The sequence below is a fragment of the Podarcis melisellensis genome (assembly GCF_964234715.1).
Source record: "Podarcis melisellensis genome assembly, chromosome: 3".
Taxonomy (NCBI): Eukaryota; Metazoa; Chordata; class Lepidosauria; order Squamata; family Lacertidae; genus Podarcis; species Podarcis melisellensis.
Window position 1 is genome coordinate 38,244,781 of NC_138530.1, and position 17,368 is coordinate 38,262,148.

The 17,368-nt window shown below is 47.7% G+C and overlaps 2 protein-coding genes across 4 annotated transcripts in view; one reads left to right on the plus strand and one right to left on the minus strand.

The window, feature by feature from the left end:
- The first annotated feature begins 348 nt into the window (after window positions 1-348).
- SLC35B2 (solute carrier family 35 member B2) lies at window positions 349-17,366 on the plus strand. 3 transcript variants are annotated; one of them, XM_081905669.1, is made up of 4 exons: window positions 349-762; window positions 11,478-11,671; window positions 13,365-13,525; window positions 15,127-17,366. In XM_081905669.1, the coding sequence occupies exons 1-4, from the start codon at window positions 752-754 to the stop codon at window positions 16,060-16,062; spliced, it is 1,302 nt and encodes a 433-aa protein (XP_081761795.1). In that variant the 5' UTR covers window positions 349-751; the 3' UTR covers window positions 16,063-17,366. The 3 variants fall into 3 exon arrangements, with proteins under 3 accessions (XP_081761795.1, XP_081761793.1, XP_081761794.1); XM_081905667.1 differs by lacking the exon at window positions 349-762 and adding an exon at window positions 1,641-2,559; XM_081905668.1 differs by lacking the exon at window positions 349-762 and adding an exon at window positions 10,085-10,870.
- LOC309366804 (uncharacterized protein) overlaps window positions 3,847-17,368 on the minus strand; it is a 177,256-nt gene continuing 163,734 nt past the window's right edge. Inside the window, exon 33 of the transcript XR_014166883.1 lies at window positions 3,847-3,858. The gene's annotated coding sequence lies outside the window, so the exon portion shown is untranslated. The remainder of the gene's footprint in view (window positions 3,859-17,368) is intronic.

The following is a 17,368-nucleotide window of genomic DNA, read 5'->3' on the forward strand; positions in this document are numbered from 1 at the left end:
TGAGTTTTCTCTGGTTGAAAAACCTGAGGAAAAAAGTAACTATTTGAAAAACATAGAAGTGTCCTTTTAAAAAAAATCGGGAAGTAAGAGTGGAGGAATGCCATGCTTCATTGACTGTTAATCTAGAGATGAAGCACGCAGACCGCCTGAAGAACAGCGCTTCCGGTCATATACAGAGAGCAAATCCTGTGGCTTGGAGACGTGTGACTGAAACCGTAGTGAATGAGGCTTTTTATGGGTGGCTTCCACGTTCACTTGCTTTTCCACAGGGCATTGTCCTGTCCGAAAGGAGCCCACAGCTCTCCGCAGGAGGGTATATTTGCTAGTGAAAAGAGAATAATTCCTGAAATTGAAGTTCTTCCTTTCACCTCACGTGGCTCCTCAGGATGGAGGGGAAGCCCTTCGCACCTTTTTGCAAACTTCACGGTCACTCTTCCAAGAAACGTTGCCCTCCAGATTCTGGGCCGGCGGCCTAGCTCTCAAACGGATTTACGAGTCCTTTTCGCCTGTCGCCGGCTTCCTCCCCTTAGTCAAACATGGGCGGGAACTTGTAGGCTTCTTCGGAAGGGAATCCATTGCCGCGCGGAGACGGGGCCTCCAGACCGGCAGGCGGCGCTGTGGGAGCCCCGGAGTCCCTGCTCGGCTGGGGCGAGCGGCCGGTTCCTGGCCCTGTGGCGCCGGGAGGGAGGCGCGGCCGGGCTCGGAGCAGCGAAGTGGCGGGGGAGCGGAGCGCACCGGCCCGGCCGGCATCATGGGCCGCAGGTGGGCTAACCCCGGAGCGCGGGGCGGGGGGGGGGGCAGAGGCTTCCGGGACGGGGGACGCTTCTCTGCGCCGGGGATGAGGCGGCCGTCTCCTCCCGCGCTGGCGGGCCCGCGACCAGCGGGGGGAGACGGGAGGCGCCTACCGGCATCTTCGGGGGCTCCGGGCTGGGGCGGGGAGGATGCTGTGGGTCAGGCGGGAGAGATGCATGGAGGAGCGGGCAGAAGAGCCCCTCGCTAGTCTTGGGTGCCTCTGCAGGAAACGGGAATCAAAGATGGGGCTGGCTCTCGGGAAGAGCTCGGTTTCCCCTTCCAAGCTCGCGGAAAGGCGGATTTGTCTCGCTTGCCTGGTCCGGGTTCAGCCGGAGACCGAGGAGTCGGATAGAAATGAAATCTGGGGGGAGGGGGGGATCCAGCAAGACTCGATATACAGTACGATCTGATCCTGGGTTTGAAGCAGCTGTGGGAGGTTATAAATGCCTGGTATGTTTCCAGGTGGAAGTCTTTATCCCTTTACTAGGGGAGTTAGTCCCATTTATATCAATAGGATTTTTTACTTCTTAGTAGCAAAGTACCTTTTTTCCTGGATTGGCCTCAGAACAACCCTGCGAGGCAGGCCAGTGCTAGCTCCACCCGCTGAGCAACTTGACTTTGAAATCATCATTTATCCAAGGCCACGTAGTTGGTTTCATGTTGACATCGAATTGGTATCAAGGTTGCTTTAGTAGCCTAGTAGATTACATAGACGCATTGGGCTTCAATCTATACCTACTTAACTGGGTGTCTTTTAAAACTAAGGCTCCAGTCCAACTCTGCTTACCAGGAAATTTGATGCTTCACACGGTGCAGTAAGTGAAAATCATTGTGTGGACGATTTCATAGCTAAAATCTGAATGGATTAATCTGAAGTAACTCACGGGCTCTATATTTTAATGGCGTGTATCCAATTTTAATGTAAGTCAATAATTCTTTAATGCTTTTTTTTTTAACCTTGCTATAATCACAGTAAATGGTAAGGGTGCTTGTCCTCACTTCGCTTTCTTCATTCACACTTAACAGGTAGAATGGGAATTCTATTCGCAGTGGCAGTTTTGTGTAAGGAATTTATGGTGGGAGTTGTTTGAGGATTATGACGCTAGAGTAACAGGATGTGATCATTTATGTGGGAATAGTAGTCAGTATAGTTAAGAATTCAGATTTAAAGTGTAAGGGAAGCATTTTGCTCTGTTTTTATCAGCTTGAGTGTGCAAATGGTAAGTGCATCTGAAATAACTAAAAAATTCAAAGCTCAAAGGTGACAATTTCATTAGTACTTATAACACATCTTATGAAGTTATCCACTGCAGGGATGGGGAACCCATGGCCTTCAAGGTGGTTCTGGGCTATAACTCCCATCATCCATGACCATTGCCTGGAAGCTGGAGTCCAGTGATACCTAGGGGGCCACAGTCTCTCCATCCTTGCTCTACAGAGTGCCACTTTATGAAGGCCAGTCAGTTCGTAAAGGGATTTGACAGACCACAGAATCAGTTGTCTCATCAACTGAAAAAGGAGCCTACTTCAGCCACTGCCATTCTTATTCACAAATGAAAATCTTTGTACCTCTCCTCTGTTTAGAATGGATAGGAGGGTCAACTCCTAGTATCTAGTGAAACATGAGCATGTTTAAGAGAGCAAGTTCAATGACTAAGAAGCTGCGCCAGTGTAAACAAGGATGGAGCACAAAGAACAAACAGTCTCTCCTGCATTCTGGATTTATGAGGATTTATATACTGACACCCTTCATAGGCACCATAGCAGGTATTGGCAGGCACACTGGCACCTGTGGGCACAGTGTTGCCGACTGATGTTAAAGGTCAGTATCAGAATCTTGAATTGGAAACTGAGATTAACAGTTTCCTTAATTTGCTGACTGGGGTTCTTGCTGCAGTTTGTAAACACATGGAGCTATCAGGTGGTTGGCTGTACATATATACAATAAAAAATTAAAAACATTCAAAACTGAAGTTGGGGGGGGGGGGAATCTGCCAAAGCTTAGCTAAACAAAAATATTACCTCTTTTCCTTTAAAAAAATGTGGAGCTGCACAGGCTTAGGCAGGTGTCTTTTAGGATAAATTATTCAAGTAGATGTTCTTCCTAAAAACAATCTTGCTCCTAACCACAGTCATAGTTCTCTGTGCTCTGGTCCATGGGGTCACGAAGAGTCGGACACAACTAAACGACTAAACAACAACAACCCCAGTCACAGTTTTATGGAATGTGGAGCAGAGCACACATCTTGAGTAAAAAAGGCTTGTGGAGGACACAAGCTACATAGGATCTGTTCAGTTATCACATTCAGTTTGAATTGTGCCCAGAACCTGATAATCAGTATTGCAGAACGCAGCTGGCGTATGCTCTCAATCTTTGACTCCAGTTAGATCACAGACTTTTGCATTTTGTACAAGCTGACATTTCCAGTCTTAAAAGGCAGCCTCATTTGTAGTTTATTTGCAGTAGTCAAACTTCAGAGTTTAAAAAATACACGAATGATGGTTGCTAGGGCCTTGTTTTCCAGGAAGGGATGCAGTTCACATATTGGTTATTAATGAAAAAAGTCTCTGGCCAAAGCTTAGAGCAGCCATGTGCAAAAGAGACCACAGCTCTTATACTTTTAATAGTTGTGGAGTAGGGAATCCCAGAAGGAGTAGCTTGACACCTGACATTTCCTCTTCTGCACGCTAGTAATGTTGCAGGTGTCCTGTCCTCTTTTTGAGCTGGACCACAAATGTGCACCTATCAGCAAAGCCAGGTCCAGGAGTACTCCCAATCTGAATATTTGTTCTTTGAGGGACATTGAGACACCATCCAAAAAAACGTCCCCAAATCACATGGCCCACTTGCTATAATCACCTTGTCTGGATTCACCTTGTAATGGGTGAATCTTTGCTAAAATAGCCTCTAAGTACGGGTGTAAACACTAAGACCATTGCTATTAGATTAGGTAGAAATGAAAGATAGCGCTGTGTTGTCAATTTAGAGATGATACCACACTCCAAATCTGCAGGTAATCCCAATGTTTCATTGAATATTAAATACAGTAGATTCCCACAAAAAAACTTCAAGTAGCAAATGAAAATCTCCCCGTCGCTATTCTCTGATATTGTCATATTGAAAGAAAAAGCCACCAAAGGGCAATAACAATTTGTATTTCTTCCACTCTGCTTAACTGGTCCAACAATACTTCATGGCCAGTAGTTTAAAATGCCCTGAAACTAGGGTGCCTTTTGTTGTTGTTGTAAATTTCATTTTAGTGGGTGAATCATTAACAGTTTGATATGTTAAAGAAGTTTAGTTAGTTGTAGGCAAGCCTAGAAATCCAGCCTTCATTGTAATTATGACATCCCTTCAGCTCCCAGAGTTCTAAGCTGACAACTGCCGAAACAACCTCTCCCTGTGGATCTTTTTGCACCAGGATCCTTGCCCTGACTGCTCTACATAGCAAGTAGCCCTGTGAGTTTCTCTGAGGCTTGCAAATAATGCTTTCTGAGCTCTGGATTTCTTGGGATCCAGTAGAAATATTTAGAATATGTTTAAACAATGAAAAGTGTCTATTATCTAAATCAGTCACTATTCAGGGGCATTTTACATTATAATATGAAATAAGAATAATAAACTATTTGGGGGCATTTATATGTGGTTAAATTCCAGTTCATGGTTCATAAGTGAGCTTCAGTGTCTTGTGGTGACGCTGCCCAGAAGTCTGCTGCTCTGCAAATTTAATGATTGCTTGACAGGCAAGTGTGACTTGTTGGTTCTCCTAGTGAACTCCGAAGACTAGCTGATCAGCAGCCTCTGCTGTTCTTGCTTCTGTGTTCTGGGAAGCCCTTAGGCTAGAGATGCCAGTCATAGGAAGAGCTTTATTTTTCATAACATTTTCTTGTCGCTGTGGCTGAGATTTGCCTTTAGCTTTCCTTTGGTTTTCAAATTGTTTTTATTATTTGCTGGTTAAGAGAGCTAACAAATACCAGCTTGTAATTTTCTAACTGTTAGATCAGCAGTGTCAGGTAGTGATTGCCTCCTGGTAACTAGGATTGACTGATAAGTGTCAGAAATGTGATTCTGCACCATGTACTAGGCTCCTGGATGCTTTACTTCTGGCCCTTAAACGCAGAAGAGAAAGCAAGAATGAGATGCTGCACTAAATTTTTGGGTTGTCTGCGTGCACATCACTATACCACCTGCAGAGACCAAATACTTAGAACTGGGAGCCCTCAAGCGAGACATAAGCTGTGGGTGGGAGCTGGTCCCTAAAGTTTCCTCTGCAGGGGGAAAAAACCATGCACAGTCAATGTCCCTCACCCTGGAATCAGGAGCTCCTGGGTCCAATGCAAGGATTGGCAGTTATGATAAGGGAGGTGAATGCCTAACTCCTCAAGCTTGATTTAAAAGCTGATTAATAGTGTAATGCAATATGTGCAATATTCCCCTGGTTCCATGCTTGCACTCGCTAAAGCAAATTTCAATCCATGCACTTTATTTACTGTATTGGTCTGAATATAACCCGCACCCGCAAATAAGCTGCACCTTTAAAATTCAAGGCTTATTTGCGGGTGCAGCCCACCTCCTGGCACTACTGCCCTGAACAGGGGGCGGGGGCTTGGTTCTGAGCACGCTGCGCGCCTGCCTCCTGGCACTACCGCCTCCTGGCACTTCTTCCTCAAGCCACCACTGCCTCCCATTCAGGGTGGTAGTGCTGGGAGGCGGGCACACAGCACTCAGTTCTGAATGTAGGATGCACTTTAACTTTTCATAGAATTTGGAAAAAAACGTGCGGCTTATATTTGAGCCAATACGGTATACGTGTGAAACAAAAGAACATTGGAAGCTGCCCTATACCAAGTCGGATCATTTTCCTATCTAGCTCAGTATTGTCTACACTGACTGGCAGTGGCTCTCCAGAGTTTCAGATGGCGCACTTCTCCTGTCCTACCTGGAAATGCAGAGCAGCAGGTGCTCTGAGCTATGGCCTTTCCTCTAAATAGGTTGGCCGTAAATGTGCCCTTTTGCCACTCCTTAACCACCCTAATTGTGAGACAGTATGTCATAGAAGCCTAATAGGTGCAAATACTTGCGAAGTAATTCTGACTGTGGATCCAAAGAAGGGAGGAATCTCTTAAGGCCCACAGAACTGTAGCTGCAGGAGAAATGCAATTGAAGGGTGAAGGGCATTTGCTCCCATGATCTTTTTGTGCTCTGCTTTCTTGCGGCTTTCTTGTCACTAGCATCAAGAACGGAGGTCTGTGGGGATTTGTACTCCTGCTTCAGAACCATCTTGCTGGAGGAACTGAAATGGAAAGGTCTGCCAAAGGGGGCTTTGTCCCAGACCGCTCTTGCCCTAGTAGAGAGCCGCCTATCCGTGGGGGTGGGGTGTGTGTCAAAAGCACGTCTGTCCAGTGTGAAAGGGAACAGTAGAGGTATATATGAGCTCCGACTTCCTGGTTTCTTTGTGGGTTTGAAGCTATGAAAGCTTCTTTCATTCCTAGCACTGGTGCTGGTTTTGCTTGCCTGGCAGAAGTGAGAGCTCACCTGTAACACTAGCTGCCTTGTCTGAAGCTGGGAGGGAGGAACACAGGGTGGAAGTGCCTCACAGGCAGTGCCAGATTTACATATAAGCTAAACAAGCTATAGCTTAGGGCCCCACTCTCTTGGGGGCCCAAAAAAATTTAAAGGGAAAAAACCCTGGATATACATTTCCAAAATATAAGATAAAAAACAAATAAAATAAAACCTACATACAGTTAGAGCTTAATATTTATTTTACTAATAATATACTTCTTAATTGTATTTCAGATCAACAATTATTTTGACAAAATACATATTTTTATGTGCAAATGGCTTTAGATACCTATTAGGTCCATAAATTACCATATAGCATATATTCAACACAAAAAAACAGCAACAATTTGTTGTTGACAAAGGACAGCTGGACAAATAAAGGGCTCCCATTACCTTCAGTAGCTTAGGGCCTCATCAGTCCTAAATCTGGCCCTGCTCATGGGCCACGGAGCTGTGAACCAAAGCAGGAAAGAGAACTGTTGCTTGGCTGGTTTATTCCTTTTTCTCTGGGAGCCAGTAATACCAGCACTCCTGCCCTGGCCCAAAGCAGTTGAATTAAGCCAGGTTGAAATTGATTTAAACCAGTTTCCCTCTAAGTGGCTAATCACACAGGGAGGTGCCCGTGCAGTTGGGGATACCAGGACCAGTGATATATTTAGGGATTATGACTTACTTGGGAGTGAAATAGGCAAATCAAACATAAGCAATCTCTTGCCTCCTTGCTGAAAAGTCTACGGCCTGAGAGTCCTGACCACACAAGGGAATAGTATTTTCAAAAGCTAGTACTGTGTGATAAATTCTCCATAAAATTATTTAAAATGCCTGCTGATTTTCTTCTTCAGTGATCAGGTGTGTGAAGGTCAATAAAGAAGGATATTGTTCAGCTGGATGGGAGGGGAATCCACAGAATCCATGGCTCCTGGTGATGTGTCTGAGCCGTGAGGGATCACTAACAGAGACTCCGGGTTTGGCATCAAATGGTCCTTAAGTTAACCTGGACAAAAGTTGTCCAGGAACCCTGAATGTGCCCTAGTACAGTGTTTCCCAACCTTTTTTGGGCAAAGGCACACTTGTTTGATGAAAAAAATATCGAGGCACACCACCATTACAGCCCCGTGACGTCAGCGCGCAGCGTCACTTGAGCTCCTTCTCCTGCTCGTTCAGGGCCGCAGTGGCGTAGCGTGGGTTGTCAGCACCCGGGGCAATGCAAGTAATTTGCGCCCCCTAACCCGTGGATTTGCGCCCCCTAACACTAACCCCCAGATGTTGCGCCCGGTGTGGCCGGCCCCCCCTGCACCCCCCACGCTAGGCCACTGATCCATAGCTAAAAGCAGAAGTCGACAAATGTGTCCTGTTTTTTGCTCTTCAAAATATGGCAACCCGAAGACCCCCAGGGACCGTCCAACCAGCCTAGGAAGTGTGCTCTGGTCGCGGGGGAGGAGACACGAGGCATTGCCATCCACACCTGGAATTGAGGAGGAGCTGGAAAGGTCCTTTGGTTTCACACCCAGGACCCATTTTTTCTCTCTTCTTTTGAGAAAGGGGTGGGAAACGGGATTTGGAGGGCGCATGTGTGTGCGTAGCTGAGCTCCAGTTGCTCTGGGCATTTCTGGACGGCGCCGGTAGCGTCTCTCCTAACCCCTCCCCACCCCGGTCTCCACCCCCCCCCGCCCAAAGGCTTCCCCCTACCTGGCCAAAGTTCCACCCGAAGCTGGAGATGCGGTTCGCGTTGCCCACGAAGACGACGCCGAACTCGGAGAGGACGTATTCCTTGCGCTCAGCGCAGCGGCGCAGCTAGCCGCTCAGTGGCCCGGGGCGGCGCGCGCGTCCTGCAGCCAGGGGCGAGTGCCATGGGGGCGAGCCATGGCAGGGCGCGCTGCGTGGAGCCTCGCTGCAGCCTCCCCCTCAGCTGTAGGGAGGCTGAGGCGGTGGGCAGAGGCCAGAGCGGAGCTTGTGGGCAGTTCGCCCGCAGACGCATGGCTCAGGCACGCTGCAGGCGCCGAGGTGTGGCGCCCAGTGCCCCCCGCCTCGCCTAGCTACCAGTGGCATAGGAAGGGGTCTGCGGTGGGTGCGGGGCTGAAAGGACATGCAAGGCTCCATGCTGCTGCCCGGACATGCCGGCCTCCTCCTCGTCCGCTGTCTCGCGCTCCTCCCTTTTGCGCGCGCTGCCCCGCCGCCGCCCCATTGGCCGGGTCCTGTCAGCTGATCCTGTGTTATTTCCTGTGTGTGTGTGTGAGGGGAGAATGGAGAGAGAAACCTCGGCACCGCCACCGCGGAGCCGCCCCCGGCTCGACGCGGATCCTTGCCGCCGCCGCCCCGCCTCTCGCCCGCCTCCCTCCCACGGCACACCAGGCAAGGCTCCGCGGCACACTAGTGTGCCGCGGAACACCGGTTGGGAAACACTGCCCTAGTAGTATGTGGACAGCTAGTGCAACCATTAAGCACTGGGGTGATGTGCTGGTGGTAATATGACCCCACCAACCATCTAACTGCAACATTTTGTGCCAGCTGGAGCCTTCAGACAGGGGACATTGCAATAATTGAGTCTTGTGGTTACCAATGAATGAATCATCATAGCCAGGCTGTCCTTGTCCAAAAATGGCTGTAGTTTTTTTACATTTATCTGGAAACCACCAGAGTATAATATATTCATGGCTTGGGGGAAAAAAAGATATTTGAAATTCCTGGGTGCCTGGACTACAGTTTTATGCAACGAGGTGTGGAAATTTTTCTAACAATTATTTCTGTAATTTGGGTAGTGCTTGCCACAGCATGAACAAACGATGTAAGAGGGCAATGCTTTGAAACTGACCTCAGAGGGCTGTTTCAGAGCCTCTTTGAACTTACTCAAAACCGGTTTTCTGTGGTTTCATATCTTGCAAAAGATCTTGCGCTGGCACATGCCTGTCCAAGGCAGTTGGTGGGTAGAAAGAGAGAGGATGGGGAAACAGTTAACAGAATTATTCAAAGTGGGCTCCTCAGCTGTTGTTGGACCACGACTCCCATCATCCCTAGCTAGCAGAACCAGTGGTCAGAGGTGATGGGGGTTATAGTCCAACAACAGCTGAGGACCTCAGTTTGAGAAACTCTGAGTTAGAGGGTTGAAGTTGTCAGCAAGAGGGTATTAATTCTGCCTTGGAAGCTTTATTAGATATGAGTAACGGTTCAACTTTTCATTAGGCTGGAATCCTATGGAAGGAAGCTCGGCACAACATATTGAGACTTGCTTCTGAATAAGCATGCATCTATGATAGTTGTGATTCCACGGTGTCCAGAAAAACGTGGCACAAGTGAAGAATTTACTATTCTGCCTTCAGCTGGAGATGGAAGGACTAGCCTTAGGGCAGTATGCTTCTCACACGGTGAAGGGAAGAATAAGGATGCATGTGCTCGCTGCATCACATCACAGTGCTGGTCCCTCTCACCCTTCACATGTTGGAGCGCAGACAGCAGCAGCAGGGAACCTGCTGCCTTTGTGCAAGTTTGACGTCTACATCGGTGGCTGCGGCTCCTCGCTGCAGACATTTGCCCTCCGAGAAATGTTGAGCTGTGGGGGTGGTGAGTCAGCAGAGCTATTGTGCTTGACCCCACTCTCCCTCACACGATTCTAACCATGTGAGGTAAATTAACAAACAGGGCTTCTGTCTTTTGCAGTTGCAGGGGGCCAACGTAGAAATGTGTCAGCGGTGCCTTTTAGGCTTGGGAATCATGGGTGGGGGGCTGCATAAGAACAGAAGAAGAGCCCGCTGGATCAGGCCAGTGGCCCATCTAGTCCAGTTTCCTGTTCTCACAATGGCCAGCCAGATGCCTGTGGGAAACCAGCAAGCAGGATTCGAGCAGAAGAGGATTGCAGCAACTCGTTCTGAGGAACATTACTGCCTGCCTGCATGGAGGCAGATCATAGCCATCATGGCTTGCAGCCACCGATAGTCTTCTTCATGCCTTCTGATGGTTAAAGGGTGCTCTCTCTGCATAGCTTCTTGTTTGTAACTGATATTCTCCTTTGATCTCGCTACCTATTCTTCCGAGATTCTCTGCCCACCTCAAGCTCACCATCTTTTCCCGGAAAACAACGCTCGCTCCAAATGTGCATAACTTGAGTTTGACAGATTCAGGGTCGCTGGCTAAAAGGCCAGTTGAGACCCTGTGGGTTTCTTTGCCGCTAACAGGATGAAAAGGGGCTTGACAGCACAGCCATTAATCTGCCTCCTCTTTTGGAGTGTTCTCTCTTTGTGGTGCAACTGCACTGTGGCTACTCCAGGGAGACATTAGCTCCTTCTCTCACGTGTCTGTGGTGAATATCTGCACAACTACACAGCTGCTCATTGGCTCTCGCCCTGAAGTCTGAAAATACGTGTGATTCCTCTGTAATAGATTTGAGTGAGCAGCCCAGTTGTCTGCTTCCCATGCTGCGTAAGAATATAGTTTTTAATAGGCTTGTTCTGTGACATATCTGGGAGTTACGTACTGCCATATTCCAAGGACACTCCTGCCCCATAGAATGTCTGGTTGGTAAGTACCAACGGAGCCCTCAGCCACTACACTTATTTGCTTTGTAGGAAGGTCACTCTGACTTTGCTGCTCAGGGGACACCAGGACCCGCCTGTTCCAAGATCTGTGTTTGTGCATGTTAATGTGCACAGCTTGTCTGAGATCCCAAAAGGAGGGTGTTTAGAGTGTTCTCTGTTTGCCTGTGTCTATTGCATCCCAGCCTTACTGTTTTGTTTCATTTCTTTTATTTCTCTCCCTGACTGCAAGGAAGGGTGTTTGAAAAGACCAAAGGTCTGACAAATGGGAGCTGTCACAGGCCTCTGCCTTGGTGTCGTGCCAGATTAAGTGAAAGGCAATAGTTCCTCAGACAGGCATAGGGATTGCATGTGCAGAATTTCTTCACTCAGCTTTGAAGCTGCAAGCACGTCTGCAGCATTTGCTGTGAGAATCCTGCACAAGACAGATGTAGCTGCTTGGTTTCTGGGGTTCTTGGTTTCGCCTGTTGCTAGAGGAAGGGGGGGCGGGAATCTTGAATGCTTCCTATGTATGATGAGAGAGTTGCCTGTATAAACTTTTCGCTGGATCCAGGGATTCCCTTTGGCTTACGGCCTGCTCTTTTTCTTGGCAGGTTCTGCCTGGCTCTTGCGCTGGCTGCTCTCCCCATAGTGACTGCGAATGAAGAGGTACCTGCTGTCCACCAGGACTCCTGGGGAGACTTCTGGCTGTTTCGCTTTTTGGTCAATGCCGCAGGCTATGCAAGTATTGTGGTGCCAGGCTTCTTGCTTATACAATACTTCAAGAGGAAAAATTACCTTGAAACAGGTAAGTAGTAGGAATATGCACACACAGTGGTTGCCTGATGTTGCAGCTGAGATGGCTCTTTCTGAGCCCATCGTATCTTCTGCAGCCCCTCAGCTGTGCTATCCTGGACTTAAAATCCCCCACAGTTCATTCATTGTCGACTTTTAAGTGCACAATCAGTATGTTCACCCAGTGTTAGAAACTCACATATATAAGCTAGGTGTCAAATGGCTCCTTAAAGCAGGGTTGCAGTTGCCAAAACGGAATGCCTTGTTGCCATTTTGGGGCCAGATGGCTCAAAAGTTGTATTTATTTATAAATTTATTTAGTTTTTCAAATTTTGAAATTTACAAACAATTGTCAAACAACCCAAATAAAAAGAGAATTGCATAGATTTCCCTCTTCCCCTTTGTGGGTCCTTAGTAAACTTTTTTTTCTCCTGCATCTTCTCTATTAATCCAAATCTATTAAAGCTCCATTTGAACCATAATTCAACATTAAACTACAAGTATTATTCCAATCCTACTAATAATTTTGTTTACAATGATTTTTAAGGTAAATTATATATTTCCCCCTTTCCTTATTAATGTTTTGGTCTTCCTGATTCTTCCGGTCATTTTTGCCATTTTGGCATAGTCCTTCAACTTAATCTGCCATTCTTCTCTGGGCTAGTAGCATCCGAGCAGCAGTAGTCGTGTACATTAATAGTCTTTTCTGATCCGTTGAGATTTCGGTGTCTAGAATTCCTGGAAGAAAAGCTTTGGGGGATTTTTTTAAATAAAAAGTTATTTTAAAGATTTTTTTCAGTTCATTATATATAATCTCCCAGAATTCTTTTACTACTTTACAAGTCCACCACATACGATAAAAGGGGCCTTCTTTTTATTTATATTTACATTTCAATGCAACTTTCTGGTTCCTGAAATTCATTCTGAATGTGCAGATAAAATATAATGGATAGAATTCTACGGGGTATGTTGCTAGTGTGTGAAAACAGTCACGATACAAGGATCCCCAGGCAGATGGACCTCCAGATGGCGGAGACGTCAGGTGCCATCCTGGTGCCTGGGCATCTTCACTTGGTCGCAAGTGGCCGATAGCCGGGTGCAAAATGTGCCTGGTGCCTGGCAAATTTCAAACACTGCGTCCACTCCATCAGTGTTATCATGTTAGCAAGCACAGAATCTGTAGCCACTACCTGTTGAGGAAATTCGGAGATTTGCAAGGAATAGCCATGGCAATGTGGGTATAAGATCTGTATCACTATCTCTGATTTTCTGCAGCTCAGTCAGTTTTGTCTTCTCTTAGCTGGGCAAGCACTGTGAGCAGAGTAGGACTGGCCTAGAGAAGAGGAAAGTAAATCTGTTTGGAAGTGCCATCAAGAAATCACATATGGTGGCACTGTTGGAGGCAGTATGTCTCCAAGAACCAGTTTATGGGAATCGCAAGTGAAAAGAATGCTGCTGCTCTCAAGCCCTGCTTGCAGCCATTCTTTGCGCAGGCACCTGGTTGGCCACTGTGAGAACAAAATGCGGGACTATCCTGGGCCTTTCGCCTAATCCAGCAGGGCTCTTCTTAATTCTTATATGGTGGTGATTGTGGGGACAATATTGGCAGCTGTAATGTGTGTGGCTTCCCTTCCTCCCTCCCCCATGCCCCCAACTGGTGTGATTCAGTGTTGTGGCTAATGTGTTTTTGCTCCTTTCCCTCTTAGGCCGTGGTATTTGCTTTCCAGTTATCAAATCATGTGTCTTTGGCAATGAGGCCAAATCTGTACACCAGGACGATACCTTGCTAGCAGCTCGGAATGAGACCGTCGAGTCCTCCACAGCCCGGCAGTTCTTTAAGCTGCTGTTTTGTGCAACAGGCCTACAGGTAAAGAACTGAGAGCTAGTACGCCACTTCGATTTGGCTTGTCTGGGGTGGTGATTGGGAGCTTCTTGTTTAGATGTAGCATTACACCGAGAGTATGATTGGCTCAAAGGTTAGTTCACAGCTGAGCAAAGTTTCCAAGCAAGGTTGAAATATCCCACCCTTTGCACTGACTTTATGTGCACTGGTACACATATAGCCTTCCTGACCTATAACTTCCATTAAGCAATGCTACAATGTCAGTTCTCATGAGACTTGCAGGTTGTCATTAAATTGGATCCTGGGTTCATTTGGGAGGATATAAATTTAATAAAATAATAAATAAAACCTAGATGATGCTTTCAGAATTGCATGGTTTGTACCCTTCATGCAATAATGAGGTCAGAATATCACCCAGTTATTTTTGAACTGGAGTAAGAACACTGGGTTCAGTTAGGGGATTTCTGTTATTTTAGAAAGATAAAGACTTCTGCTTAGTTGGTATCAGGTGGATTAGAATTTTGTTTCTCTTATCTCACTCATTCTGCGGAAGATAGATAAGAGGCGTTTTGTAGTTAATTTGGCTTTTTGAACAACTGTAAGTCCAAAATAACGATATGCTGCAGGCCCTAGAGTGGCATAGTTTTGCAATTACAGATAGGTAGCCGTGTTGGTCTGCCATATTCAAACAAAACAAATTTCCTTCCAGTAGCACCTTAAAGACCAACTGGAAAGACCTACTGGAAGGAAATTTGTATAGTTTAGCAAGTGCAGAACTTTATTTGGCATCCTTGGGTTATGCCCATAGCTACCTATAAAAGAAATACATAGGAAATGCTGCATGTCCTTGGATGACATTGAAAGAAAGAGAGAGACAAGGAAATTTTCTTAATGCACTTAACTAATGTGGATTTAGTTATGTACCAAGCCTGCTGAATGGCCATAGGCAAGTCATGAAATCTCTTTGGTTCAGATCATTCCAAATTTACAGGACAGAAGTAATGATACTTTTCGTATTACTGAGGTGAGGGTGTTGGGATTACTGCTTCTGCATTTACAAGGAACTGAGAAAACAAAGAAGGAAAACGGTTGATTCTGCAGGCCTGATGGGACACTAAAAGCTGCTGTCTGCAGAGGCAGGTGCTCTGTGGCAGCTGCTGTCCAGCTATGTACTTTTTTCAGTGCCTGAAATATGTAATCCTGTATAGCATCATGGTCATTTCATAAAACATAAACCAGATGGTGTTCAGATTGTTTGTGCCGATAGGAAATGCCAAGGCAAACATTGCATCTTGTGGCTCAGCTAGCATTTTATTGCTGTAATTTTTGTAGGTGGTGTCTTAACATAGCCCAACATAGAAAATAGTTTCTGTGGGATGAAGTGCAATACCGATCTGGTTAGATCCTGCTTGGGAGTGGAAAGAGAATCTTGATCAGATCCGGCCCTCAGCTTCCTGTTGCGTAGGTTGAAAGTATAGGAAAAGTGGGCGTCTTTATGAGCTGCTTGGGTCAGTGGCATCCAAAGAGCGTCATGCTTCCTGCTTGCCCGATTCCCCAAGATGCTATCTTACTGTTTGTTGTGGCAGTTGCCCTCCATTCCCCCCTCTCTTCCTCTTCCTTTGCAGATCTCCTACCTGACATGGGGTGTCCTCCAGGAGAGGGTGATGACCCGAACGTACGGCGCAACTGAGTCCGACCCTGGCGAGAAGTTCAAGGATTCTCAGTTCCTGGTCTTCATGAACCGGATCCTAGCGTGCACCGTGGCCGGCCTCTACTGCGCCCTGATCAAGCAGCCCCGTCACGGCGCTCCCATGTACAAGTATTCCTTCGCCTCCCTCTCCAACATCCTCAGCAGCTGGTGCCAGTATGAGGCCCTCAAGTACATCAGCTTCCCCACGCAGGTGCTGGCCAAAGCCTCCAAGGTGATTCCGGTCATGCTGATGGGCAAGCTGGTGTCCCGCAAGAGCTACGAGTACTGGGAGTACCTGACAGCAGCCCTCATCTCGGTCGGAGTCAGCATGTTCCTGCTCTCCAGCTCCCACGACAAGCACCTCTCCACGGTCACCACGTTCTCCGGCGTGGTCCTCCTGGCAGGCTACATTGTCTTTGACAGCTTCACGTCCAACTGGCAGGACGCCCTCTTCACCTACAAGATGTCCTCGGTGCAGATGATGTTTGGCGTCAACGTCTTCTCGTGCCTCTTCACGGTGGGCTCGCTACTGGAGCAGGGCGCCCTGCTGGAGTCGGTGCGCTTCATGGCCCGCCACTCGGAGTTTGCCGCCCACGCCGTGCTGCTGTCGGTCTGCTCGGCCTTCGGGCAGCTCTTCATCTTCTACACCATCAACCAGTTTGGAGCCGCCGTCTTCACCATCATCATGACTTTGCGGCAAGCCTTTGCCATCCTCCTGTCGTGTCTCATCTACGGCCACGCGGTCACCGTGGTGGGCGGGCTGGGAGTGGCAGTGGTCTTCACGGCGCTCTTTCTCCGCGTCTATGCCCGCAGCCGCATGAAGAAGCGGGCAAAGAAAGTGCCCGTCGAGGGCACCGTGCAGAAGGTTTAGGGGCCACCGGGCAAGCGACACGCCCTGAGGTCCTCCCCGCCCCCAGGCACTTGCTGAATCTCTCTCTCGTCTCACGAACCCAGCAAAGAGCTGGTCAATTTGGGAAACGTCAGTTCCCATCCTCTACACCTCCCACCCCAGCTGATTCTTAAAGCACTGCTGGGATTGGCTTGGAGGAAGCGAAGGGCAGCTTCCTCCTGTCCTAATGTCTGAGTATTTTAAGTCTGCTGAGGCTTTCTGCTGAAGGAGACTTGCAAGGAGCTGAGACTCCTTTCCAAGATAAGGGTACAGGTGTCCCTAATGCCTGCCCTGACTGACAGCTTGTGGGGGAGAGAAGGCTAATTTATGATCAAGTCAAATTGGAGCTTGTTTTTGTTTTTGTTTTGCTACGGTTTGCCTTCTGCTCACCACCCTGGAGCTGCGTATAAGGGAATAGCAAGGCCAAGACTTTTACAGTTTCCATTAAAAAGAAAGAAAAGAGAACCACACCCTCAAAACTTCATGGTTGGAATGGAAAGCTGGCAGCTTCGACAGAAAACCAGTCCCGACTGTGGAGGTTTTGAACTTACCCTGCTGGGCAACGGCCTCTCTTAAATCACAGCCCTTTTGCTTTCTGGCTCAGTATACCCACCTGTACTTTTGCCCCACTGTCGGACCTTTCAGACGGTGCCCCCTTTGCCAGCGTCATTTGGGTTTTTGCTTTTTGCTTAGTTTTTCTTTGACCATCCCCTCCTCTCACTGCCATGAACTACAGTCCCAGAACCCCTCGAGGCCACTCTTGGGGTGCTTTCTTTGGGTGTACTGTTGCTGCAAACTTAGAAAAGCACAAATATTGCCTTTTTGAAACACCTCTCTTCGGAACCAAGTTTCTTTGCTGCTCTAGGCAAGGTGGTGAGGGAGAGGGTATCCTCATAGTAAAAGAATGTGCACCCCCAGTCCTTTGCTCCACCCCACCCCCCCACTCCCCAGTGATTTTTGCAAAGGTTGGTGGGAAGGACATGGTTCAAGCTGAGAGCCAGCCATACGGAAGCAGCCTGAGTCTGGGCTCGTGTGCTGCTTCCAGCAGGGCTGAGCTCTGGGCTCTGACCCTCTTGGGCCTTGCAGTCTTTTGTGCCATGTTCCAATTTTATTACGTGGCACGTAGGCCGTTCTGGAAGCTGCAAGATGTGGTGGGGGCACTGAACTGCACTGTATTGTCTAGCTCGCTGTGCCATTTTCATTTTTGAGCCAGGAGATAACAATTCTGAGATGCACGGTGCAGGATAGTTTGGTGCCCAGAGGCTGGATCTTTTTACCCTTTTCTCCA